At 44.5% G+C, this 21354-nt stretch overlaps 2 protein-coding genes across 4 annotated transcripts; both read left to right on the top strand.

The window, feature by feature from the left end:
- Positions 1 to 1481: 1481 nt before the first annotated feature.
- On the top strand, positions 1482 to 7204 carry LOC143156750 (putative 2-ketogluconate reductase). 3 transcript variants are annotated; one of them, XM_076330671.1, is made up of 7 exons: positions 1482 to 1521; positions 2233 to 2286; positions 2772 to 3156; positions 4124 to 4295; positions 5638 to 5816; positions 6369 to 6465; positions 6841 to 7204. In XM_076330671.1, exons 3-7 carry the CDS (start codon positions 2775 to 2777, stop codon positions 7007 to 7009), a joined length of 999 nt encoding a protein of 332 aa, XP_076186786.1. In that variant the 5' UTR covers positions 1482 to 1521; positions 2233 to 2286; positions 2772 to 2774; the 3' UTR covers positions 7010 to 7204. The 3 variants fall into 3 exon arrangements, with proteins under 3 accessions (XP_076186786.1, XP_076186787.1, XP_076186788.1); XM_076330672.1 differs by lacking the exon at positions 1482 to 1521 and adding an exon at positions 1635 to 1702; XM_076330673.1 differs by lacking the exon at positions 1482 to 1521 and adding an exon at positions 1668 to 1686.
- Positions 7205 to 7761: 557 nt separating this feature from the next.
- Positions 7762 to 20401, top strand: RBFA (ribosome binding factor A). The gene is made up of 7 exons (XM_076330674.1): positions 7762 to 7907; positions 8580 to 8622; positions 9284 to 9460; positions 11988 to 12100; positions 13309 to 13393; positions 15649 to 15722; positions 17410 to 20401. Exons 1-7 carry the CDS (start codon positions 7762 to 7764, stop codon positions 17798 to 17800), a joined length of 1029 nt encoding a protein of 342 aa, XP_076186789.1. The 3' UTR covers positions 17801 to 20401.
- The last annotated feature ends 953 nt before the right edge of the window (positions 20402 to 21354 follow it).

Raw genomic sequence — 21354 nt, forward strand, 5'->3', positions numbered from 1 at the left:
ATACAAAGGGAAAAACTACCGTGTTGTCCTTCCAAAGCTTTTTTTTACCTTCAGTACTCAAAAGCAGCAGACCTCCTTCCTCGATTCATAGCTAGAACGACTTGTGTCTTTGAGAGGGGCTTTACAACGGTCCTTTGATCTCAGGTATTGTAACGTGAGCAGTAAGTTAAAAGATCACCTATTATGTCTTGTCAGCAAACTTGGAAGCAGTTGATGTGAAACAGGGAATGTGTAAGCATTTTAGGGTTTGTTGCTTCTTTTTAAAGAAGAAAATTCAAGTAGGCTTAACTAAGAATCCAGTTAATATGCTGTAACTCCATCTTGCTAGTTAATGAATTTTTGCTTTAAAGGTTAACTGTCTGAACTTGAAATCCATGTAAGCAAATGATACTCGAAAATCATCATCAGGATAACAAGAACAATTTATGTTTTTGTATAATTATCACAACATTTTATTATACTTTATATTTTCATCAGTCATTTTGTAGAGGATTTGGTGTTAAACTTGACTGCCTTAATGTTCAGCATATCAAAATGTGTTTGGTAGAATTCAAGAAGACATGATTTTGTAATCCATTCTTTTGCAAAGCACTGCAGTGGTCAGGAGAGACACAGCAGCGTGCAATGGCTGGGTATTTCGTAGCGTGGAAGGAGAGAGGTCCCCGGTGCCCACAGCAGCGGTATTTCCCAGCTCCGGAGCTCTTCTCACCACAGAAGCCAGGCACCCTCTCGAGCGTCTGCTGACCACCTGCACAGCAAGGGGGATCGCTCCAGCACAGGTTTAGTGAACAGAGTACGGAAGCTGTACTTGGCAGCCTCCGTCACCTGGGATTTACAGTCCAAGTAACCTTGCCAGGAAAACTTCCACACATTTCTCAGCTGGGATAGGCATGGGACTGCCTGTAGCCAGGATTACAGCTGCAGTGACTGAGCACCTGAGCCTGCCCCAGTCACTTAGCTCTTGAAGAGAGGTTTTGAGGGTATTCTTAGAATCATTTAGGTTGGGAAAGACCTTCATGTGTCCAATGAGATCTGCCACTGTGTCTGCCGGTCAGAGACAACTCTTCGTACCACATTAACTCACGTGCAAATACTGTAGTGACCAACAGAGAGGCCAGACCATAGCTGGTATTCAAAGACAGTACGGAAAAGACGGCGTGCTTGCCGTTAATGCAAAATCCTGATTGCTCTGAAATCACTAACAGGGCAGGAACACGGTACATTTTTAAAAACATACGATTATTTGTGAACACCTGTGGCTCTCTCTCGGCTCCCCCGAGGGGTTTGGGGTACACCTCCCGCCGCCCTGGCACCTCCTGTCCTCCCCATTCACCCCGGCCCGCGGAAGCACCTTTGCGGGCGGTCGCAGGCACCTGGCCGGCCCCGCGGCGGGGGCGCGGACGGCCGGGTAGCCCCGGTTTGGGCGGCCGGCGCGGGGCGGCCCCGCTCCGCCCTCGCCCTCCCACGGCCCGGCGGCGCGGCTGGGGGCGGCGGCGGCGGCGGCGAGCGGGGCCGGCGCGGGTGAGTGCTGCGTGGGGCGCCGCGGGACCCCCCGGCCCGGGGCACCGGGAGCGCCTCTGCCGGGCGGCGGCCACCGGCCGCGGCCACCCGCCGTTCCTCCGCGGGTCCTCCGCGCCTCGGCCCCCGCCGCAGCCCCGGCTGCGCGTGGCCGCGGCTCAACAGGAGGTCCGCGGTACCGCCGGTAGGAGCGGGCGTGCGGGGCAGGGGGGTCTCCCGGGGGTCTCCGCGCCCCGCCCGACGGCCCGCCCTGGCTGGGAGCGGGACCAGCAGGGGGTGTCGCCCGTTCCCTGCCGTCCTTCAGGGCCGGACCGAGCCCTGCGGCCGCCGGTCCAGCGCATTCCTGTCTCTAGTCCCACCTGCAGGCTCGCCGGGACGGCTGCAAACTCCTTCGGAAGGGGCTCAACCCGCCCTAAGCCTGGGAAACTCGTCATTACACCGCGCTCCGGCGGCTGGAGATTTCGGGGGGGGGGGGGGGGCTCTTCCTGCCAAGCGGGCGGCGGGAGAGCAGTGGCGCCTTGTTTCAGCAGCCCCGGAGCTGGGGGGTCTGGTCTGCGCTCAGCCAGGAAAAAAGCGCTGCCAGCCGGTGTCGGGCCCAGTGGACATTTGTCTTTTCTGTACCTCTGACGCGACGGCTGTGTTCCCTAAGCGGCTGAGGGGCAGCGTGCGGGTTTCTTGTGGTTACCCTGAGAGAACAGACTTGATTCTTTCCAGAGTCGGCAGAGTGAAGAGTTGTCAGGACACTGAAGGCGACCGAGGACAAAAAGGGTAAGTAAATGGATAACTCCAAAGTTCGTAGCTGACAAATTATAGCTCCGTTATATTAAACAGGATTTTTCCTGAGATAATATCATTCATGCTAATTAATATGGTTGCATAGGTGGCAATCGAAGGCAGAACTCAGGCTAAAAGATACCCTTCCACTCACGTGGCCACGTTCTTAAATTATCAAGGCTTCGGCCTTTAAATGTTGAATATTGAACAGGAGTAACATCTGGTAGCTCTTTTGTTTAAGTGTTAGCATAGCTGGTATGCCAGAAACAGTGTTTTCTTGTCTTATTAACAAGATTACATAAAAATTGAACATCCTTCTGAATAACACGGGAAGAACACAAGAAAAGTTCTGCATGTGGGAATGAACACCTTTAGCCAACTCTGTCATCAAGTGGGAAAACAGCACATAACGGAGCCAATCAATTCCTGTTTTGGGTCATCTAAGGACATGTCCTTTTGGTTTCTGATTGCTTTTGTAGGGCATGGAGGGTCAGGAACTGCCTTATGTGCTAATTGACTGTATAGGAGGGAAGCACGGAGTATATGAAGACCATGTTGAATTTCTGGAGAAACATTTTCATCTCATCACCATGAAAGAGTATCTTGAAAACAAGAAATTTCTCAGCAAAAAGATCAGAGCTGTTTATATGTGGTATCACAAACCAGTTATTAATGAAGAGCTGCTCCAGAGCTTGCCTAACTTGAAGATAGTCGCAAGCTCTGGAGTGGGAATAGATCACTTGGACCTGAACCTCCTCTCCAGCCATGGTGTGAAAGCGTCCAACACTCCATTTGTTGTCTCCACTGACACGGCAGACTTGGGGATGGCTTTGATGCTGGCATCTTCCAGGAGACTTGTGGAAGGTAATAACTGATACGGTTTTAGTCTTTTTATAGGAAAGGTGACTCTTCAAAACATGCAGTTAGAAAGTGTGTGCTGATGCAAAGGTAAGCTTAAAAGTAGAAATACAGGAAAATCCAGGGATGAGGAAAAAGTTAAGACAAATTTGTCATGTCGACAATATCTTGCACGCAGCGCATACCATTTCCAAACAGGCCTGTCAGCAAGGTAGATGTGTTCCTTCTTCAGACAGCCCTAAATTCCGGCCTCTTCTCCCTCAGCCCGTAGCCACTTACTCATTCTACTTGTTCACTGCAGTCTTGCTTTTCAAGTTTTATTAAAAGGAGATATTTTCAAGGACGCTTGCAACGTGTCTTTGCCAAGCTGACATGTATCTGAGTCACTAGGAACAAGCTGTCCAGAAATCTGTCCACCATGCTCTGTGTTTCTTTTCCCCACCAGTTTTAGTGTGTCTGCAGGACACAGCTGGGAATCGTATTTTGGCTTACTGAAAGTCTTGATGACACTACAACTGACTCATCAGTTGCGCCATTCATTATTTACAATATAGGTGACATCCGTGGCACTGCCAGTTTCATAAGCCCTGCTGATGAACCACCATGAGTAAGAAGCTGCGTTGCCGAGGTGCATTTCAATGGCGCAGTAATCTGTACTGCAGGCAGAGAGAGATGATGGGCAGGTGTGTGATGTACATCAAAGGGAGGTTGCTGCTTTGGCCTTGCCTTCCTTGTCTGCCAAAGAGGGGCTGGATATGTTTCTACCCTAAGCAAGAAATGTGTCAGATGTCATGTGTCAGATGTCATGCTGACAGTGCTGCATTATTCACTTCTTGTCCAGCAACACAACAACATTATGTTACTGCTCCTCTGCTTCTGCCTTGTCTTATGATAAAAAGTAAGGGGGAAAAAAGTAACCAGATGCCAGGACATCATTTACATGACATTTTTCCTTCTTTCCCCGCTCTCAAAGGCTATCAGATGGCAGTCTCCCGTGACACGGAGTATTTCCCTGCTGACTGGCTGGGGACTGAGGTTTCTGGAGCGACCCTGGGGATCGTGGGAATGGGCACCATTGGCTACAAAGTGGCTGAGAGAGCCAAAGGCTTTGAAATGAAGATTTTGTATCACAACAGGAATCGGAGGTAAAGCTGATGGAAAGTCTATTTTGTCACTGCTTTTAAACATTATTTGTACCTTTCTCTGTCAAACTGATATCCCGTTCTCTCCGTGTTAGGATAGGATGATGTGCTCTCTGCACTATTGTTATTAAATATTGTGCCAGGAAGCAGCGAGGGCCACAGATCGTGGCCAGGTTCACCCAAAAGTCCAAATCATCAGGTGAGCTCATGGTGATAAGGCAGGGCGGAGGCCAGACCAGGGCTGAGGGGAGCTGGAGACCAGCCCTGCTGCAGCATCGCTGGGGCAGGGGCTGGCGGCCCTGGGGGGAGCTGCCATGGGGTCCTGGGATGGGGGGAAGCCCCGGGGGGCCGGACAGGGACAGCCAGGGCTGGTGGTGCCCTCAGGGCCATGACAATAAGTCACTGCCTTATTATTGACTCTTTATGTTAAGTGGCAAAGTACATACACTTGCTTCAAGACAGTCATTAATTTCCCAATTTATACAGAAACAAAGTCAGGAAGGAATGGGAGAGATACATCTCACTGGTCTCCCCGTGAGTCAGGGCTCGCTGGGTCTTCCTGTCATGTTGGTGACATTGCAGTAGACTGAGGAAAGAAGGAATAGTCTGGGAGGACATAACTCCTGTGACTTAGGTGAGGCAGGGATGCAGGCAGAGACATCTTGCCCTTTCAGAGCCAGCTGACAATGAAAAGCCAGACTTGCCAGCCTGTTTGCTGTCTTCTAGATGAGGTGTACGTGCCTTTCACATATGCCGTGGCTCCCATCAGGCCCATCCCATCCTTTTCTTTTTGCAGGAATCTGATGGGAGCTGGGCAGTACATCCCCCAACCTTGTCCTGATGGGTATCGAATGCACTGGCAGGTCCTGCAGCATGTGGTTTCAGTGAACCAGCACTGATGCACAGAGCAAGCAGACTGCTGCTGACACAAATTTCTGAAGATTTAACCCCTGCCCTGTCTTGTGGGTTTCCTCAGGAATTTTCAGATGAGTTACTTTTCACAGGGAAGGAAATTCATGTCAAACATCAGCCTCGCTTTTGGGTTGGAAAAGAATCCCTGTTACAACCAGAAGCTGTGACACAAATGCATTTATTTTATTATTTATTCAGTGCATTTACATGATACTCATTTCTTACTTTCCATCCCCACAGGTATAGTACTGCACATTTGTGTATCGTGCACTCGGTATTGTGGGAAACAGCTTAACATTTTTCTTTACTGAGTTTCAGTCAGATAACCGGCTAACTGCTCTGCACTACAGAATGAAGAAAACAATTAAGAAACCTTTTCTCTAGTGGTGATTTGAACTTTTTCTGGAGTTTAATTTTGGGTTTTTCCCTTCAGAAACAAGGAAGAAGAAAGTGCCGTTGGAGCTATTTACTGTAAGAAGATAGACGATTTGCTCCAGCAGTCAGATTTTGTGTTGCTCTCTGTGAACCTGACTCCACAGACACACAAACTGATTGGGAAGAGGGAGCTGGAGCTGATGAAACCCACAGCTACTCTCATTAATATCAGCAGAGGTAGGGTGCAGAATAAACAAAACTGCATTATGGTTTGCTGGCATAAAAAGTCCTGGGAAAACCCAACCCTAATATAGAGTCTGTCACTCCGAAATTTTCAGTAAATTCTGTGATTACTAGATTATGTAGATGTCCGCGGCCATACCTCAGCAAAACATTTAAGCATTTCCATAATTATGAGCAAGTAGGTCTCTCAAATGTTAGTGAGCTTGGAGTGTTAGAAGCCCACGTATATTTGTATAATCTCCTACTTAAGCTTTTTATTTATTTAGTGAAGTGTTGTTGCTAACATACATCAGGGTGGCACAGCCCACTCTGAAATCTGGCACTGTACTTCGTTTTATGGTGCTATGTGCTGCCTTTTAAAATTCCTGAGTGTCCCACTCTGATGCACGTACCCAAGCTTCCTCCTCCTGCTTCACCACCCTCTCTCTGCTGCTGCTTCTGCTTTGTGAACATCGCTCGCCCTGCTGTTTGCTTGACCACCATGCCCAAAAGGATGGTGAGAGAACAGTACGGAATATGAAAATATTCCTTCTTACTGTAACCCAGGTCTGGTTGTGGATCAGGATGCTTTGGTGGAAGCCCTTCAGAACAAAGTTATTAAGGCAGCTGCTCTGGACGTGACATATCCTGAACCTTTGCCAAGGTAGGACATTTATTTAAGTTAAATATAAATGAGTGTATGTGTGTGGTTCAAATTAAGTACAAGTTTGTGAGCATGTGAGAAGTAACATAATTTTGTTAGTAGGAGTACATGATGTATGTGCACTAGTCCTACTGAAACGATGTCCCCAATCCTTCCGTCCTTGCCAAACAAAATTCACACTGACTCATTTGGAGGATTTGTTGCATTAAAAAAACACAAGCTAGGCAGCAGTTTGAACTCTTCTGAGTATGGGTTATGCAATTAGTTTTTATTTTTAATTATTATTTTAAATATTTCCCTGTCTCCCTTCAGGTGACAAAATGACAGATGAATGCTCTGTGAGTGACTAGCTCAGTATTTCTTTTCCTTTCCCAGGGATCACCCTTTGTTAAAGCTGAAGAATGTTATAGTAACTCCTCACATTGGAAGTGCCACCAAAAAGACACGCCGCCTTATGATGGAAAACATGACGGAAAGCATACAAGCGGGTCTTACAGGTCTTCCTATCCCTAATGAAGTATTCTTTAAAGCGGCCTGCATTTAATGTTAATGCCATTAGTGTGTATTCTGGTGTAAGGAAACAGTAATTTGATCACTCTTCATGTAATTATCCCATGTGTGTTATACAGATAAAATGTATAATGCATGGGTTTAATTTATTGAAATAACCAGAAGTGATTCTGCGTGGAAAACTGCAGTATTTTGTCATGAACTTCAATAAAAAACTCAAGAGTCCATAGTCTTGCATCGGTGTAATTTATTTTGCTCGCATCCTCTTAAAATTGCCCATCAATGTAAGGATGTTTAAATTGTATTCTAGTGCCACCGACAAACTACGTGGCACAGCAAAACGCTGTCGGTAGGTTAGACCGGCTGCTCCTGACGCTCCAGCAGCAAGGCTTATCTGTGGGGAACAGTCTGCAAGGCCTTTGCTGGGGTAGCCCTTTAATGGAAACGCAGCAACCAGGTTTATTTCCACTTCCAAGACAACTCGCTTATCCAAATAACAGAGCCTGCGCATAGCTACGCCTGCACGGAGCTTGGCATAGCTATACATAGCGTGTGTATGAGTTTTCCCCCAGCCTGGGCCCTGAGGCTCGCCTGTGCCCGAGGGCAGCTCAGCCTCCCTCCTTCCCTCCCGGGGCCGGCAGGGCCACCCACAGCCGCCCGCCGGGGCGGCCCTTACCGCCGCCTCCGCCGGGGCGCCGCAGGCCCAGGCCGCCGCGCCGCGAGGGGGAGCAGCCGCCGCCGCGGGGAGCTCCACGCCGCCGTGCCGGGCCGTGCCGCTGCGGCGGCATGTGGGGCGCACGGGCGGCCGCGGCTGCGGCGGCGCGGCGGGCGCGGGAGGCGGCGGTGCCGCCGGGGTGGTGCCGGGCGCTGCGCAGCTCTGCCGCCCTGGGCGGCTCCAGGGACCTGCTGAAGAAGATGCTCCGCAAAAAAAAGTAGGTGCGGAGGCGCCGGCCGGGCCGGGCCGAGCCGGGCCGGGGGGCTGGCGGGCAGCGGGCCGTCCCGCCGGGCTGGGCCCCGCTGCGGGGTGAGGCGGCCGGGGCCGGCCGGGCGGGCTGCCGGGCCTGCCCTGCCTCCGCCGGCGTGGGCAGGCTGTGCTGCCGCGGGCCGCCTCGCCGGGCCTGCCTGCGACCTGGTGAGCGCGCTCCACGCTCCCGGCCCGGCCGGGCCGTAGCCCCCCTGCGCCCGCACCGCCGGGCCCTGGCGGGGTGGTTTGTGAGCACTGGGCGAAGCTGTGTGAGAGGGGTTGTGGGGCTCGGGTCGCTCCCGTCTTCCCGGTAGCATGGGGGAGAGCCCGAGTCGCCCTACGAGCAGCACCTCCGGTGCCCGTGGGCCTCTGGTAACGCTGCTTCGGTGCAGTGCCAAGTTACACCGATCTGTAAAGAAACCCTGGGGTTGTTCTGTGTTCCCCCCCCGCCCCCGTGCGCAGCCTCAGCCACACCGCACCCGGGCCTGTAACCGCCGTGGGGAAAAGTACTTGCAGATGTGAAAACCTGGGTGTTGTGTCGTGTGCCTTCAGGCAGGTGACGTTTTAGTTACACAGGGAACCAACGGGTTTCTCTGAGCTGCTGAAAGGTAAAGCTGATTCCCTTTCCTTTTTCCAAAAGAAAGAAGTTTTGGTATGACAGCCCTACCCTGGGATCTAAAATGGTAAGTGCAAGCTTTTTAAGGTGCCGTGTTTATCTGTGCCAGGAGGAACAAGCTTGTGCTTCTGCCATTGTGTCTAACTTTGGGAAAAGCATTTTCTGGTGGAGGAATAGCAGGATTTTGTGAACGAGCACTAGAGCTCCAGTTTCACTATGACATGCCAGGATTCCTGTCAAGAGAAGCCGTTGGGTTCCCCATGGCTGTTTCCTCTTCTGTGCTGATCTTTCATCCGCACAGGCACCAACGCTCTCGTGCATGCTCTTGAGCCCATAGCGGAGAACTGATCCAGATTAAAACTTTCGTTTACCAGCTTAGTTTTACGGAAAACAAGTTTTCATGTTTGTTTTTCAAACAAGCAATGCTTTTCAGTTAATACACACTGTATTTTAGAAAACTGATTTATTGAGCTGTATAACTTGCTACAAAATAATGAAACTAAGAAACCTTGACTGTAATACATGAAGGTCAAAGATTTTGTGAACAGAAATATTCTTTATTGAAACACCTGATACATAAGAGCTATATAAAGCCATCACAGCTTCAGTAATGGCATTCTGAGAGCATACTTAGTGGAGTGCACAAAACTCTATATAATTGCCTAATACAAGTTTGTAACTATTGATTAATGTGTTGGGTTTGGTTGTTTTTTTTTTTTTTTTTGAAGATGTATAAACCAACCAAGTTGGCCTCTGTAATGAAAGATGACCAGACAAAAACTAGGAAAGAAGATAACATACGCTGCAGAGTCTTGAATAGTCTTATTCATAAAGCTGTTGCAGAGATGATGACTACCTGTGAAATTAATCAAGAACTTTATGATCTCAAGCTGGAAATCTGCAAGGCAAGTGCCAAAGCTACAGCTTGCGTTGAGCCGCTCTGACTACACCTTGAGGTCGGCATGGCGCACCAAAGGAGCTTCTCTGGGTGTTGTGATGTGTGCAGGAAGAGTTTTACTGCATTGCTTTTGATGTGGCACAGCACAGCAAGATGAGGCTCTGGATTCACTTTGCACACTAGGAGAACTTTGCCACTGTTGTACCTGGCTTAGTAGACCTTTGCCACTATCATGCAAATGCAACTGAGGCCAATTAAGTGGTGATTCTCCTGGTACGACTTTTTTTTTTCCTGTTACTCAGACATGTACTATTTGCCTTGTCCTTTCAGAAGGAGGAGCCTGGTTTTACCAATGTAAGTGTATCTTTCCAAGAGTCTTTTCTTTGTGCAGCTGTGTGGGAGTTGATACCTCCTTGTGTCCCTCACCAGCATCATTACACAGGCAGAAGACCTAAGTGGGGCATGAGCTTGGTTCAAAAAAAAAGGCAAGCCTAAGAAAACGGCTTTGGCAAGCAAGGTTCCAGAAAGAATTGGAATTTGTACCTAATTGTAGCTAGTGTTGTCATAATTGATGGGTTTGAAAGGGATGTTAAAGCTCTGATTCAGAAACTAAGTCAGTCTCCACATTCTTGTTTGTAGTTTTTTCTTCTACATTTGCTGTTTTGTTAAGATTAAATGATACCAGTGTTTGGCTTAAAAGCTTGATGGACTTAGCTTTGTTAGAAGCATGGAAAAAAAAATTGCACCCCATAGCTGCATGTAGGACAAGGGGTTTGTCATTTATGATTGAAACAGATGTTTTTGCCAGCTGAATTCATTCTGTCTTCAGGCAAGTGATTAAAATTACATGGGTAAGATGAATCTCTTGGCTCTATATGTGCAGTATCCTTCAAATAGTATTTTTTTCTCTCTGGGGCTTTGAGGATTGCTTGTCTAACTCGAATGGCATGTCTGCACATAAAAATACTGGCTGGTGTAGGCAAGCCACAGCACTTCCAGGAGGCATGGCTGTAAATGAAACAACTTATAACGTGAGAGAGGGAAAGAAACAGCCTTCTTCCAAATATAGTGCAGATTTTATTATAACTGCGTAGTGCTTAGTGTTCGTGCTGCACTGGGATGTGGCTGAGATTCAGTCCTGCTTTACTCTTGAGCTGATTCTGGTCCAATATCGTTACTTCCGTTATCAAAAGAAATCTTCTAGTAGGCTTTCTGCAATCCATCAGAATCTTTTTCGGTATCAAAAGTTAAAATTACATAATAGTAATACAGATAAGAATTATGCTTCCGGCTTGATACATCAAACTTTTATCCACTAGATAACATTACTCATGTGATGATGAAGAAATGGCTTGTGTCAGATTAGGTTGTTTATGTGCTTACATTAGACTCAGTGTGGGAGATAGGGAGGGTTAATCCTGCAGTAGATGCAGCCAGTTAATGATCACTGTAGGGTTTGTTTTTTTTTTAATGAGTGATGGGTTTCCTGAGGCAAGAGGTATCTGGTGGTGGAAAAAATTAGTATCTACTTTGGTTTTTGGAGACAGTCCATTCTGCCCTAGGAAAGAGTAGCACTGTCAACAGCAGACTGTGATGCAGTTTTCACTCCTGGGAATACTCCGATGGAGTTGTCTTTTTCTGCTAACGTCTGTAGACACCTGTCTGTTTGCAGAGTTGGTTTCTGGACTAGATGACCTCTGAACTGTGTCTTCTAATGGGTAGTTTATGCCTTCTCCTCCCTCTTCCTCAGCTCCTTTCTTTGGTTGAGCCAGATAGGTTATTAGAAGTTTGCTGAGTGTACTCTCATAGTGAGAACCTGTTCTGTAAGACGCTGCTAGATGTGATGAACGACGGTTATAGAAATCTTTCAGAATCCAATTTGTGTTTCAGAAATTTATTCTTCAGGAAGATTGTCAGTCTATCTCATGTGTGCTTTGGCCCCTGCACACCATGCCTTTTCAATTGCATGCACGACAGTTATGAATATTATCTGTTAGTGAGCTAGAGCACTGGAGGTTCCCAGCAGGCTTTAGAGCTGGAGAGACTCTTACATTACAGTGGCAAGGAGGGTGTCCTCTCTTCTGTCAATATCAAAACCAAACTCTGGGTGACAACAAACCAGGCAGTATCACAGGTCCTTCTTTCGCGGAAACTTACACTTTCAACTGTATTCCAAAACAACATGCCATAAATTGTCATTCTGGACTATTTGTGATGGTAGCACCATTGCATTGGCTAAATGTAGCACTGTCAGTAACATACAGGCTTCTCGTCCATTTAATTTCAGTTGAAGGGGAGATTAGGCAGTGACTTGCCTAAATAAAAAAAAGTCCTTTCAGGTACTGAGTGTAAATCTTATTTGGTGTTAAACTCTACCTCTATAAAGGCACCATGTAATTTTGGTTCTTAAGAGATTCTCCTAAGAATTTACATATCCAGTTTGGGTCACTGTATGCTTATTAATGAATTAGAGACTTGTTGTATATGAAGCGTGTGTATATATAATTTTAAAGAAACGTTTTGTCTTTTTGCAGGTGTCCCTGGCATCAAACTTTTCAGCGTGTCGTGTGTACTGGAATCCTGCTGCTACTATGGAGAAAGAAAGTTATGTTGAAAGCGTACTGCGGAAGAGTGCTCCACGTATAAGGTACTGCTATGGGATAAACAGACCACTTCATAAATTCATAGCCATGTACTAGTACCATTCCTTAAGTATTTCTAACAATCTCTATCTGACCTGTTAGGATGCTTTAGGTTTTTAGATATTTGGAGTCGGAGCATCTCCTGTGATGAGCCTCACGGGGAAGGATGACTGTGTCAGACGAGCTGTGTATTCTCCTGCTGGAGCACAGCTGGCTTATTTGGCTTCTGTGTTTTCCTAGGATTGGACTGGGCTGAGCAGAAAGAAAGAGGAGTTTGGATGAAGTTTCACTTCATTGTACTAGTGATGGTGGGCTGGACATGCTGTGCACAACAGTAGGCCAGAATATGATGCTGCACAAGAGGACTGGCTATTACAAGTATCTCTTTACAGATACATACAGATTTGGGCAATTCTGATCGCTAGGGACAATTTGGACCTCCAGAAGGGATGACTGATATTACAGAAATTCTTCACAATACTGATACCAAAAATAAATGTCGGGATGCTACCGTATATTGTGATGCTTTTACACATTTTTGGCAGAGGGTCCAGTGAGTTTTCAGGATATCATAGAGATTTTTGTCTCTCCCTCTTTCCTGGGCTTACCCTCTGCTATCCAGCCAGTCTGTTGGAGGATCAGGACTTCACCCCATGGGGAAGGTGGCATTGAAGCATACTTGTAGAGCCATTTCCTTTCCCCTGTCTCCCTAGGCTGTGTAATTCCTGCTCCAGCACAGTGCGCTCTTCTACTCCCAACAGCTTCCACTCTTTGAGAAGAAATGTTGCTGGCTGGGAGGAAGATGAGGGGAGCCCTGTCAGTCCTTCCTGCAGCTAACATGTAGGACTAGTTGACTTGCCCTGCTTGTGAGGGCTCTATCCCCCACTGCTCTCACCCCTACAGTGGGGATAAGGAAGCCAAATGAAGTAGGGAAAGACCTGCGCCAGCCTGTGCATATATATAGGAGACAAATCTGGTATCATAATACTCAGTGGGATCTGCAGCTAGTAGTTTTTGTATGTTATATATTCAGAGCTGGGGTTCTGCGGTGATGTATTGCTTAGCACTAACCTGAATGGATACCTGTCAGACTGTGAGTTTTGCAAACCATATCCTTAAATTTGCAGTTCTGCTGGAATTAATTTAACATATTTTATCTGTCCTGGAGGTGCTATACTGTTACTCATACTGGTGAATGCTGTATTTTTGCCAGGTATCTTCTGATGAGTCAGCAGATTGTAGGAAATGTACCCCCAATAGTATTTGTAAAAGACAAAGAAGTTGCAGCCGTAAAAGAGGTAATTGTAATCTTTGACTCAATGTACGAATATAATGATATGCAAACATGGTGACTTAGCATACCATAATGCTTAGGAATACCTCAGGAGAGAGCTGGTTATTCAGTTGCTTTACCAATCTACATTAAAAATCAGTCTTTGTCTATACCCTTTCCTCTTCATGTTCCAAAGCGTTTCAGCAAAGAATCTTGAGTAAGACTGATGCTTATATACAATGTAAAAGAATCCTTGTAGCTATCACCTCGTGAACTTTTTTGATGCTACTATTAACATTTCTGAAGTGAAGTTTTCAGAGAAGCTTGTAGGCCAGATCATTAGGCCAATAAAGAAATCCTTAAAATTGTAATTTCATTGTTTAGGAATAATGTAGGGTAGGCAGTTGTCTGTTGTCTGGTATACATGATTATAGAAATGAAGTCTGCGGAGGTGTCTTCCATATTTTAAATGTTACGTGTTTTTAAAATGCCATTGAATCTAATCAGTGATTTTTCAATTTTTTTTTTACCCCAACCTTTTTCCACCTGTGAATTGTTAAAATGTTTCTAGGAGGGTGCAGATCTTTGCATAGAGGATGTAAGCTCACTGATACTACTTTTTTTTCACTTTTAAAATTTTCTTTACCATTTCACATTTTCTGTCAAGGTGTGGATAGTTTTAACTCGTTGAATTATTGCTAGAGTAATTATGTTTTCTAGGAATTTGCTGTCATTAGGACTGTGAAGTGAGATCTCTCAAACAGTGAGATTTCCAGAAGAAAAAGATGACATCAATGAGTGGAATTTCATGAAAAACGTCTCCTCAAGCTGTTGATGTGAATGGAAAGAACATTAGTTGAAAAGAGCACGTTCGCATTTCTGTGCCCTGAAGTGCCTTATTCTTAGACGTGTTACAACCAATTACCGTTAGTGACTTACGGGCTCATGCGGTGTGTATTAGCAGAGCTGGAAGGGATAACAAGAACTTCAGACTCTCTAGAAATGCAGTCAATTGCTTGAACTTTCTGTGGTCAGAAAAACTCTTGTGTTTCATGCCAATATACTGATCCACAGCGCAAATGTTTTTCACCTGTGTTAGCATCTGCAAAAAGCACAAGAATAGAAATGAACTAAACACTTCTGAAAGCTGTTTATATTCGTTATTATGCTCCCCCTAATCAACACAAGAAATTCTACACAACAAGTAACAAGTGATTATGGAAGCACTTTGTCATTACTATTACTCTGTTATTAGCGTACCTAGATGGAGCTACAAATACCTACTCCTGCAGGTCCTGCCTTTCAGGTCTGTTATTGTGGAACCTGTTCCATTAATCACTGTTTCTCAAACTTTGTTAAATGACCACTTACTCTTTTTGAAGAAGAAAACCCCTAGACTACCTTATCTTCAAGTTCAGTGCATAGGCACCAAGAAAGTTAACCACACAAGTAAAAACCCTCCTTACGTATCTTGGGGGTTGGACTAGATAACCTTTAGAGGTCCCTTCCAACCCAAACTATCCTATGATCTTCTGTCAGTGAATGGCACTGGGAAGCACTTATATGGATCATCTTTTCACACTTTGCAGATCATCAGGTTTATGTAATCCACAGATTCGAATAACAGGGCTTGAAATAACGTAGCTGAACCTGATTTTTAAGTGTTGGAAGACGGGGAAGGACCATCCAATTCAACTCCTAGAATAATACGTTGAATTAGAAGGGAAGTAATGTAAAGAAAAGTAGGAATAAAAATTTCAAATGAGATAAAATTTTCACAATTAGGTACTGTCTTTAAGCACTGGATATACTAGATTTGTAGCATTTACTGGTTAAGTGCCATGTTAAAAGGGAGTTGGGAACTCGGCGTTTACATGCAATAGAAGTACAAACTTGCAGAAAGGGAGAAGAAGTGGAAAAATATCCCAGTGTAAGGGTGTTACGAAAAAGGATTTGCAAGACTGAAGTAAGACCAAATAAAACAAAAATTATATATGTCACACAGTCCCTAGCCAACTGTTCAGAATGTACGTAAGGCAAAAAACTTTGTAGGAGTCCCTGGATCAGTTAAGCTATTTGACACAAACTACCCAGGCAAGAAGTACAAGCACTTCCATATAAATGGAGGAAAAGGCTATTTTGAAATGGTTTTGCTAAATATTCCAAACATGTAGAAAATAAAATATTTGCTGTTTGATACTTGTCTGTTTCTTGTGTAGGTGTGAACAAAGTAAATTTAATACAGGGCCTTTAATATGTATTGTCTTCATGCGTTTACAGATTGAGGAGTTATTGTCAATTGCTGATTTTGGACCTCCAGAAGAAGTAGAAACATTATCTCAGAATGATTCTAGGTGGGTTTTTTGAATCAATTGTTCAAGTGTCTGTTTTCATCTCTGTTGGCCAACTTAAATTGGGTATTACTTGACCTGACAGAAAGTATATTTTAATTAGATGTGTACATAGTTGTTATCTCAGAGTTCAGCAAATGGTGTTATGAGAAAATAGGAGAGAGACTTTTTGGAAGACCTTACCGAAAAGGCATCTCAGCTTTTAAAGAGATCAGTTGGGCCCTTTTATTAACAGAAGAGGCTACAGAGTAGCCTCAGACAAAACTTACACGTATTCATCCCAGAAATTAAATGTAGAGGATGGCATTTTATTTTGTGGCTTAAGCTTTCTTTACCAATGTTACACCCATTTATTAAAATTAAGGGAAAATATTTCTTACTATATATGCTCTGGTTTACTTTCATATTTTAGTGCAGACACATTTTCATAGGCTATTTTGTTGTTGGTTCTTGTGCACAGGTACCTTGCTGCAGACCACAGGTTTGCAAATATGGAAAGGGAAAGTATTTTTTATATGTAAGTGGACCTCTGTTAAGCTGTGGAGAATGACTAAGTTGTCACTTGTAACAGCATAGTGTATATGCTTTCAGAGGCAACCAACCCATAAGGTGATATCAGAACACAGCCTTAGAAATCAGCTGTGTTTGATGTCTATACTCTGAGTGACATAGTCATCAGGCTTGTTACTTGCAGACCCAATATTTGTTCTGGTATTATTATTTTTACTTTTATGAGGGAAATATTTTTAGAATTTCTAAGAATTCAAGACTCAATGTGTTTGTGATAATTAAATTTAAAAAAATGCTTTGCAACAGTAATACTTGTTTCTTGCTGGAAACTTTCTCATGAGGATAAAAGCTCTACATTTACCAGTACTCCTCTACTTGGCCACTTTTTTTCTGGTATAAGTTTGGATTGTTATACATGAGTACAAGTTTACTGATAAATCTCCCTAAGTTAACAAAAAGTAAGTTAATTTAGCATTCTTCTGTCAGGGATTTTCGGCTATTGAGGGATAGGGCTGAACAATGTATTGGAGTAATGATTCTGCGGGACTGGATGCTCTCAAAGCCAACAGCCGTGCACTTGTGTGCTGCAGTGTGTTGGTGGAAATGCCTTTTGTGCCTTAACATCTCACAGGACGGTTCGTCAGGTGCAAATCAGAAATGGCTTCTTGGGGGGAAATCACTGTTGTGACAGACTCTCCCACAGGGCACCTAACATCTTCCTCTGTTTGTGTCTTGTGGAAATACCTAAGTGCAGATTAAGGTGCCATATGCTGTCATTCATACACCTGTCTGATGTGTTCTGGGCAGAGGCTGCTGCTTCTCGCTTCTTGAAAAAGCTGGGAGAAGTCTAACTTCCTTGGGGCTCCCAGGTCCAGTGCTCACTCTGTTACCTATGCACACCTTTTCCCAGAAGCAAGCATTTTCATCTGGAATATAGTTGCTTTATTGGCTTCCTCCCATTAAATCTGTTGACACGCCTATGCACAGCCTGTCCTTGGACACATAGTACGGTGGTATCCCTTCCTTCTTAACATAGGGAGCGCAATGCTGAACACAGTGCATTAATAAAGTCAAACTGAAAACTCCAGTTTATTTCCATGTTACTCAAGTTGTCACAATTAGCATTGCCCCTTAAAATATACACAGGGGAAAAAAAACACATTTGTCTTCCTTTCCACAGTAAATTGTTCTCTTCAGCAACTCAATCTTCAGATTCACCCATGCGGTCTAATCTTTTTGGTATTGATCATGAACTGCTGAATAAGCAGATAATGGACTACAAAAGACTGAAAGTGTCAAGAGATATAGAAAGCATTGCCTGGACAGAAGAGCAGGAGCAGCAGCTTTCTAAGGTTCAAAAGAAAATGAGAAAGAAAAAAACAAGGAATCTTCCTGATGATGACATTACACCACAGAAGTACTTACTGGACAGATACGAAGCTGATTACTGGGATGGTAACACTGAATCAGTCTCAGACTATGAGCTGGAGGATGAATTACTGGAAGAGGTAAACAAATTGGAGGCGGATGATGGCAAAACTCTAAGTCAGCCTACTGATAAACTGAAATGAAGTGAAAAAGGCCACTCCCTTTAAAATGAAGGCTACCAATAGCAAAAAAAAGGCTGCCATAGATACTGAAAGATTAGTTTTGTACAGCCTGTTTACCACTTCCTCTTTCAAACTAATAGGTTTGCCACACGTGTGGAGGTTTGCTAGCACAAGGTATGTAAGAAAAACAAAAATGCTATTTGTGACATTCTGTTAAGCGGCTTTCAAGCTGCTGCAGTTGTAGGACTTTCAACCAGAGAGCAGTTTTGTAATAACAGAATATACATAGTGCAGCACCGAGTTAAAACTTCTTGCAGTTCTGTTGGTTATTTCCAATAATTATGGTTTCTGTGTTGAAATAAAATGTCGTCTTTTTTTTTTGAGTGATCTGGATAAAAATAATCACAGAGTGATGGTGTCTGTTATTCTAAGGTCAGGAAGGAAGGGGGAAGCAAATTAATGGCAGTGGTGTTCAGAGAGCAGCCTTCAGCGCACAAAGACAGGATATTCTCTAGAGGACCTAGTCTAATGGGGGAACTCTTTCCACAAGAAGGTGAAACTCATTGAAATTATGGCCAATAAAGTTACAACCCTGGAAGAAAATAAATTTATTTATTTTAATATTCAGAAAATTACAGTTGTGCAAGGGGAACTGCAACCAGAAAAGAATGGAGAACTGTTCATCTGTTGGGTAAAATTGGGCAAAGCATTGACCATAACTGAAAAAATGTATTAAAAACTCAAAGGCGGAGAAAAAGCAGCAGGGAAGAATGCCTCAGTAACTGTTTGAGATATGGAAATGGATGGGGAATCATATAAAAAGTGAGAATAAAGCTTTCTGGCTCAAAGCAAGTAAAAAATAATAGCATGGGTGTATAAAGTCAGAAGGGCTGAAGCTTCAAAATAACAACCAAAACCATTCTCACTGTCAGCCCTAATACCTTTACTCCTTGTTAAGCAAGTGAGGGCAGTTGACCTCTTCTGCTTGCCACAGCTAATGTCACAGAAACCAGGCTTCGTTCAAGAAGAGAGATGGCCTAGTACTTACTCAGGGTGTCCAGGGATGGGACAGCCATTCTGAACCTGGTGATGAGGAAAACGAAGCAAAAGCAACCAGATTTAGAAGAGATGGAAATCTTAAAAATGACCAGGTGGGATGGACTGGAAGGAGGAATCGGCCCGGGGGATATCTGGAGAATGGCACAAGAGCCACTGTGGGATGCAGCTGTGGCCCTGTCTCCAGCCTCCCCCTCGCTAGTGCTCTGCCTCAGCATCTGCTGGCTTCCTGGGGAAGCAGGGTGGGAAGTTTTCTCTGCTATGCTACTAGTGTAATAGTAACCTCAAGACTGTTATAGCTGTAAAAGACAATAAATGAATGGTGCGCTCTATCTGAGCAATATGAACTATAATCACTTGCAGAATCCCTTGATTTAGTTTTTATGTATTACAAAACCACAGATGGGGAAGCAACTTCTGGGGCCTTCAGACCTGGTCCCCTACCTTTAATGGCAGCCGCTTGCTGCAGTCCTGTATTCAGCTGTTAATCCTGGTTAGAAATACGCAGCTGGCAGTAATTGTCATTTAACATTGGCAGAATCAGACGTGCAGCTGAATTTAAGCAATTGGTGCCCATGTGAGCTTGTGCTACACCACTCATGTTTGAATCAATGTGATTAGTCAATGACAGTTTCAAAAAACAAGAGCTTTCATTGCTTCCTATGACTGTCAATCCAAGCCTTCCCAAACACTCTGGGACCCTACAAGTGTGTTGTTCAGATCTAAGTTTCAGACTGAAAGTAAAGAAATACCTCAGTTATCCCTCCAATCTGGTTATTTTCCTGAAGACCTGGTCCTATAAGGTGCTGATTCTGAAGGGGAAATGAGGGCCATAGTTCCTCTACTTCCTTTTAGCCAATCAGTTTGATTTCTCTGACCCCTCTAAGACCTTGCCGTGAAAGTGTTTATGCATTTTGTGTCTTTCCAAAACAGAAGTGTCTCTCCAGCAGAATTGCTGGGTAACGCTGCTGTGCTGCAGACAGGCTGACGGCGAGAAATTTACTAACCCTCTCCAAAACATGTAACTGGAGGAGGGCAACAGTCTCCTTACTCATGTGAGTCAGAAAAGCCACTGAGAAAAATGGCATCATGCCGGGGAAATTAGAAAATCAAGATGCACATCTCACTGAAATCTTCTGTCCAAGGAATTACTTACTTGTCATGAAAGCCAATCTACCCTTAAGCCTTGCTTGCATATGTAAAGCCAAGAAATGTAGAATAAAAGCTCAGCAAAGAGAAAGAAATTAGTATATTGCGCAATGCTTTGCCATTTCGTCCTGTATCTAACTCTGCAAGAGGATAAGTGAAGACAAAAAGGTTTAGTTTTAAAGATTTCAGAGCTCTATAGAATATGCCCTATCAAACCAGAAGAAAATCTTCATTAACTAGGGATAATGAGTTGCATGCGTGTTTTTCTTGCATTTAGTCACTGCTTATAGCATGTTGCTTGCACTGCACTCATGTGTACTTTAAAACCTGCTATGGTGAAAGACCAGTCATTCTCATGAACACCCAACGAACAAAGCATCACACTTCAAACTGTAAGAATAAAAATGCAGAAATGTTTGTCTATTGTGGTAATTACTTCTGACTTTTTTTGGTAGTATGTTCTTCAGGTAGTCCATCTTACCTGGTGGGCTTTGCTCAAACCTACTGGAAAACAAATTCTGATGGAGAACACTTGTAGTTAATTTCAGTTAATTACTCTCTGTCTGCCTCCAAGGAATAGGTAAGGAAAGCAAAAGAGAGAAAACAAAGCTGTGGGAATGGGCATAGTAAAATGGCAGTGCTACAGCAGCTACAGCAGATGTGTTGAGATCTGTGGTGTCTTGTAAAGGAGACAAGTTCTGCGGCTGGGATCCATGGGCTGTCACGGTTTTCAGCAAGTTACCTGGGACAACCTCGCATCATTTCAAGTGTTGATTATTTTATTCTGCAGGTTCAAGCAACATTTGTAGCCTTTTGCTGAACCATCTGCAGTTGCAAGATTTATAAACTTCTTGTTATTGGTGGTATGTTAGTGGCTTTCCAAATAAAGCAATGCATGTGTCTGTTCCTGACTCCCACACTAAAGCCAGAAGTCAGTATTTACTGTCTTTGACATGAGGGTTTCAAGGGTGCTAGGTGCTTGCTTCAGTGCTAGATCAAGAAGCCTGTGAGTGTCGCCGCTGGTGTGTGTCCCGGGAGAAGGAGGCTTCTCTATTTCTACTGTTTAATTCTTCAGTGGAAACCTTTGGTTCAGGATTTTGCAGGAGTCCACAGTGGTTCACAAGACCTTACTAACTTTATTGACATTGCTAACTTGTAATTGAAATTCATCACCTGATTCTGAGGAGAGGCTTCAAACAAACAGCGAGGAAAGAGGAGCTGCTGGACTCTAGCCAACTTAATACATCTTTGGCTGCAATCGGACCAAGTCTCCTAGGAACACAGGGTGGCTCCTGACAAAAGAAAACCCAGTAGAATGGAGCTTGGGTTCTTCTCCTGTTGGCCTGATGACAAGCCACAATAGCAACCAC

Source organism: Aptenodytes patagonicus, chromosome 2 (genome assembly GCF_965638725.1).
Source record: "Aptenodytes patagonicus chromosome 2, bAptPat1.pri.cur, whole genome shotgun sequence".
Taxonomy (NCBI): domain Eukaryota; kingdom Metazoa; phylum Chordata; class Aves; order Sphenisciformes; family Spheniscidae; genus Aptenodytes; species Aptenodytes patagonicus.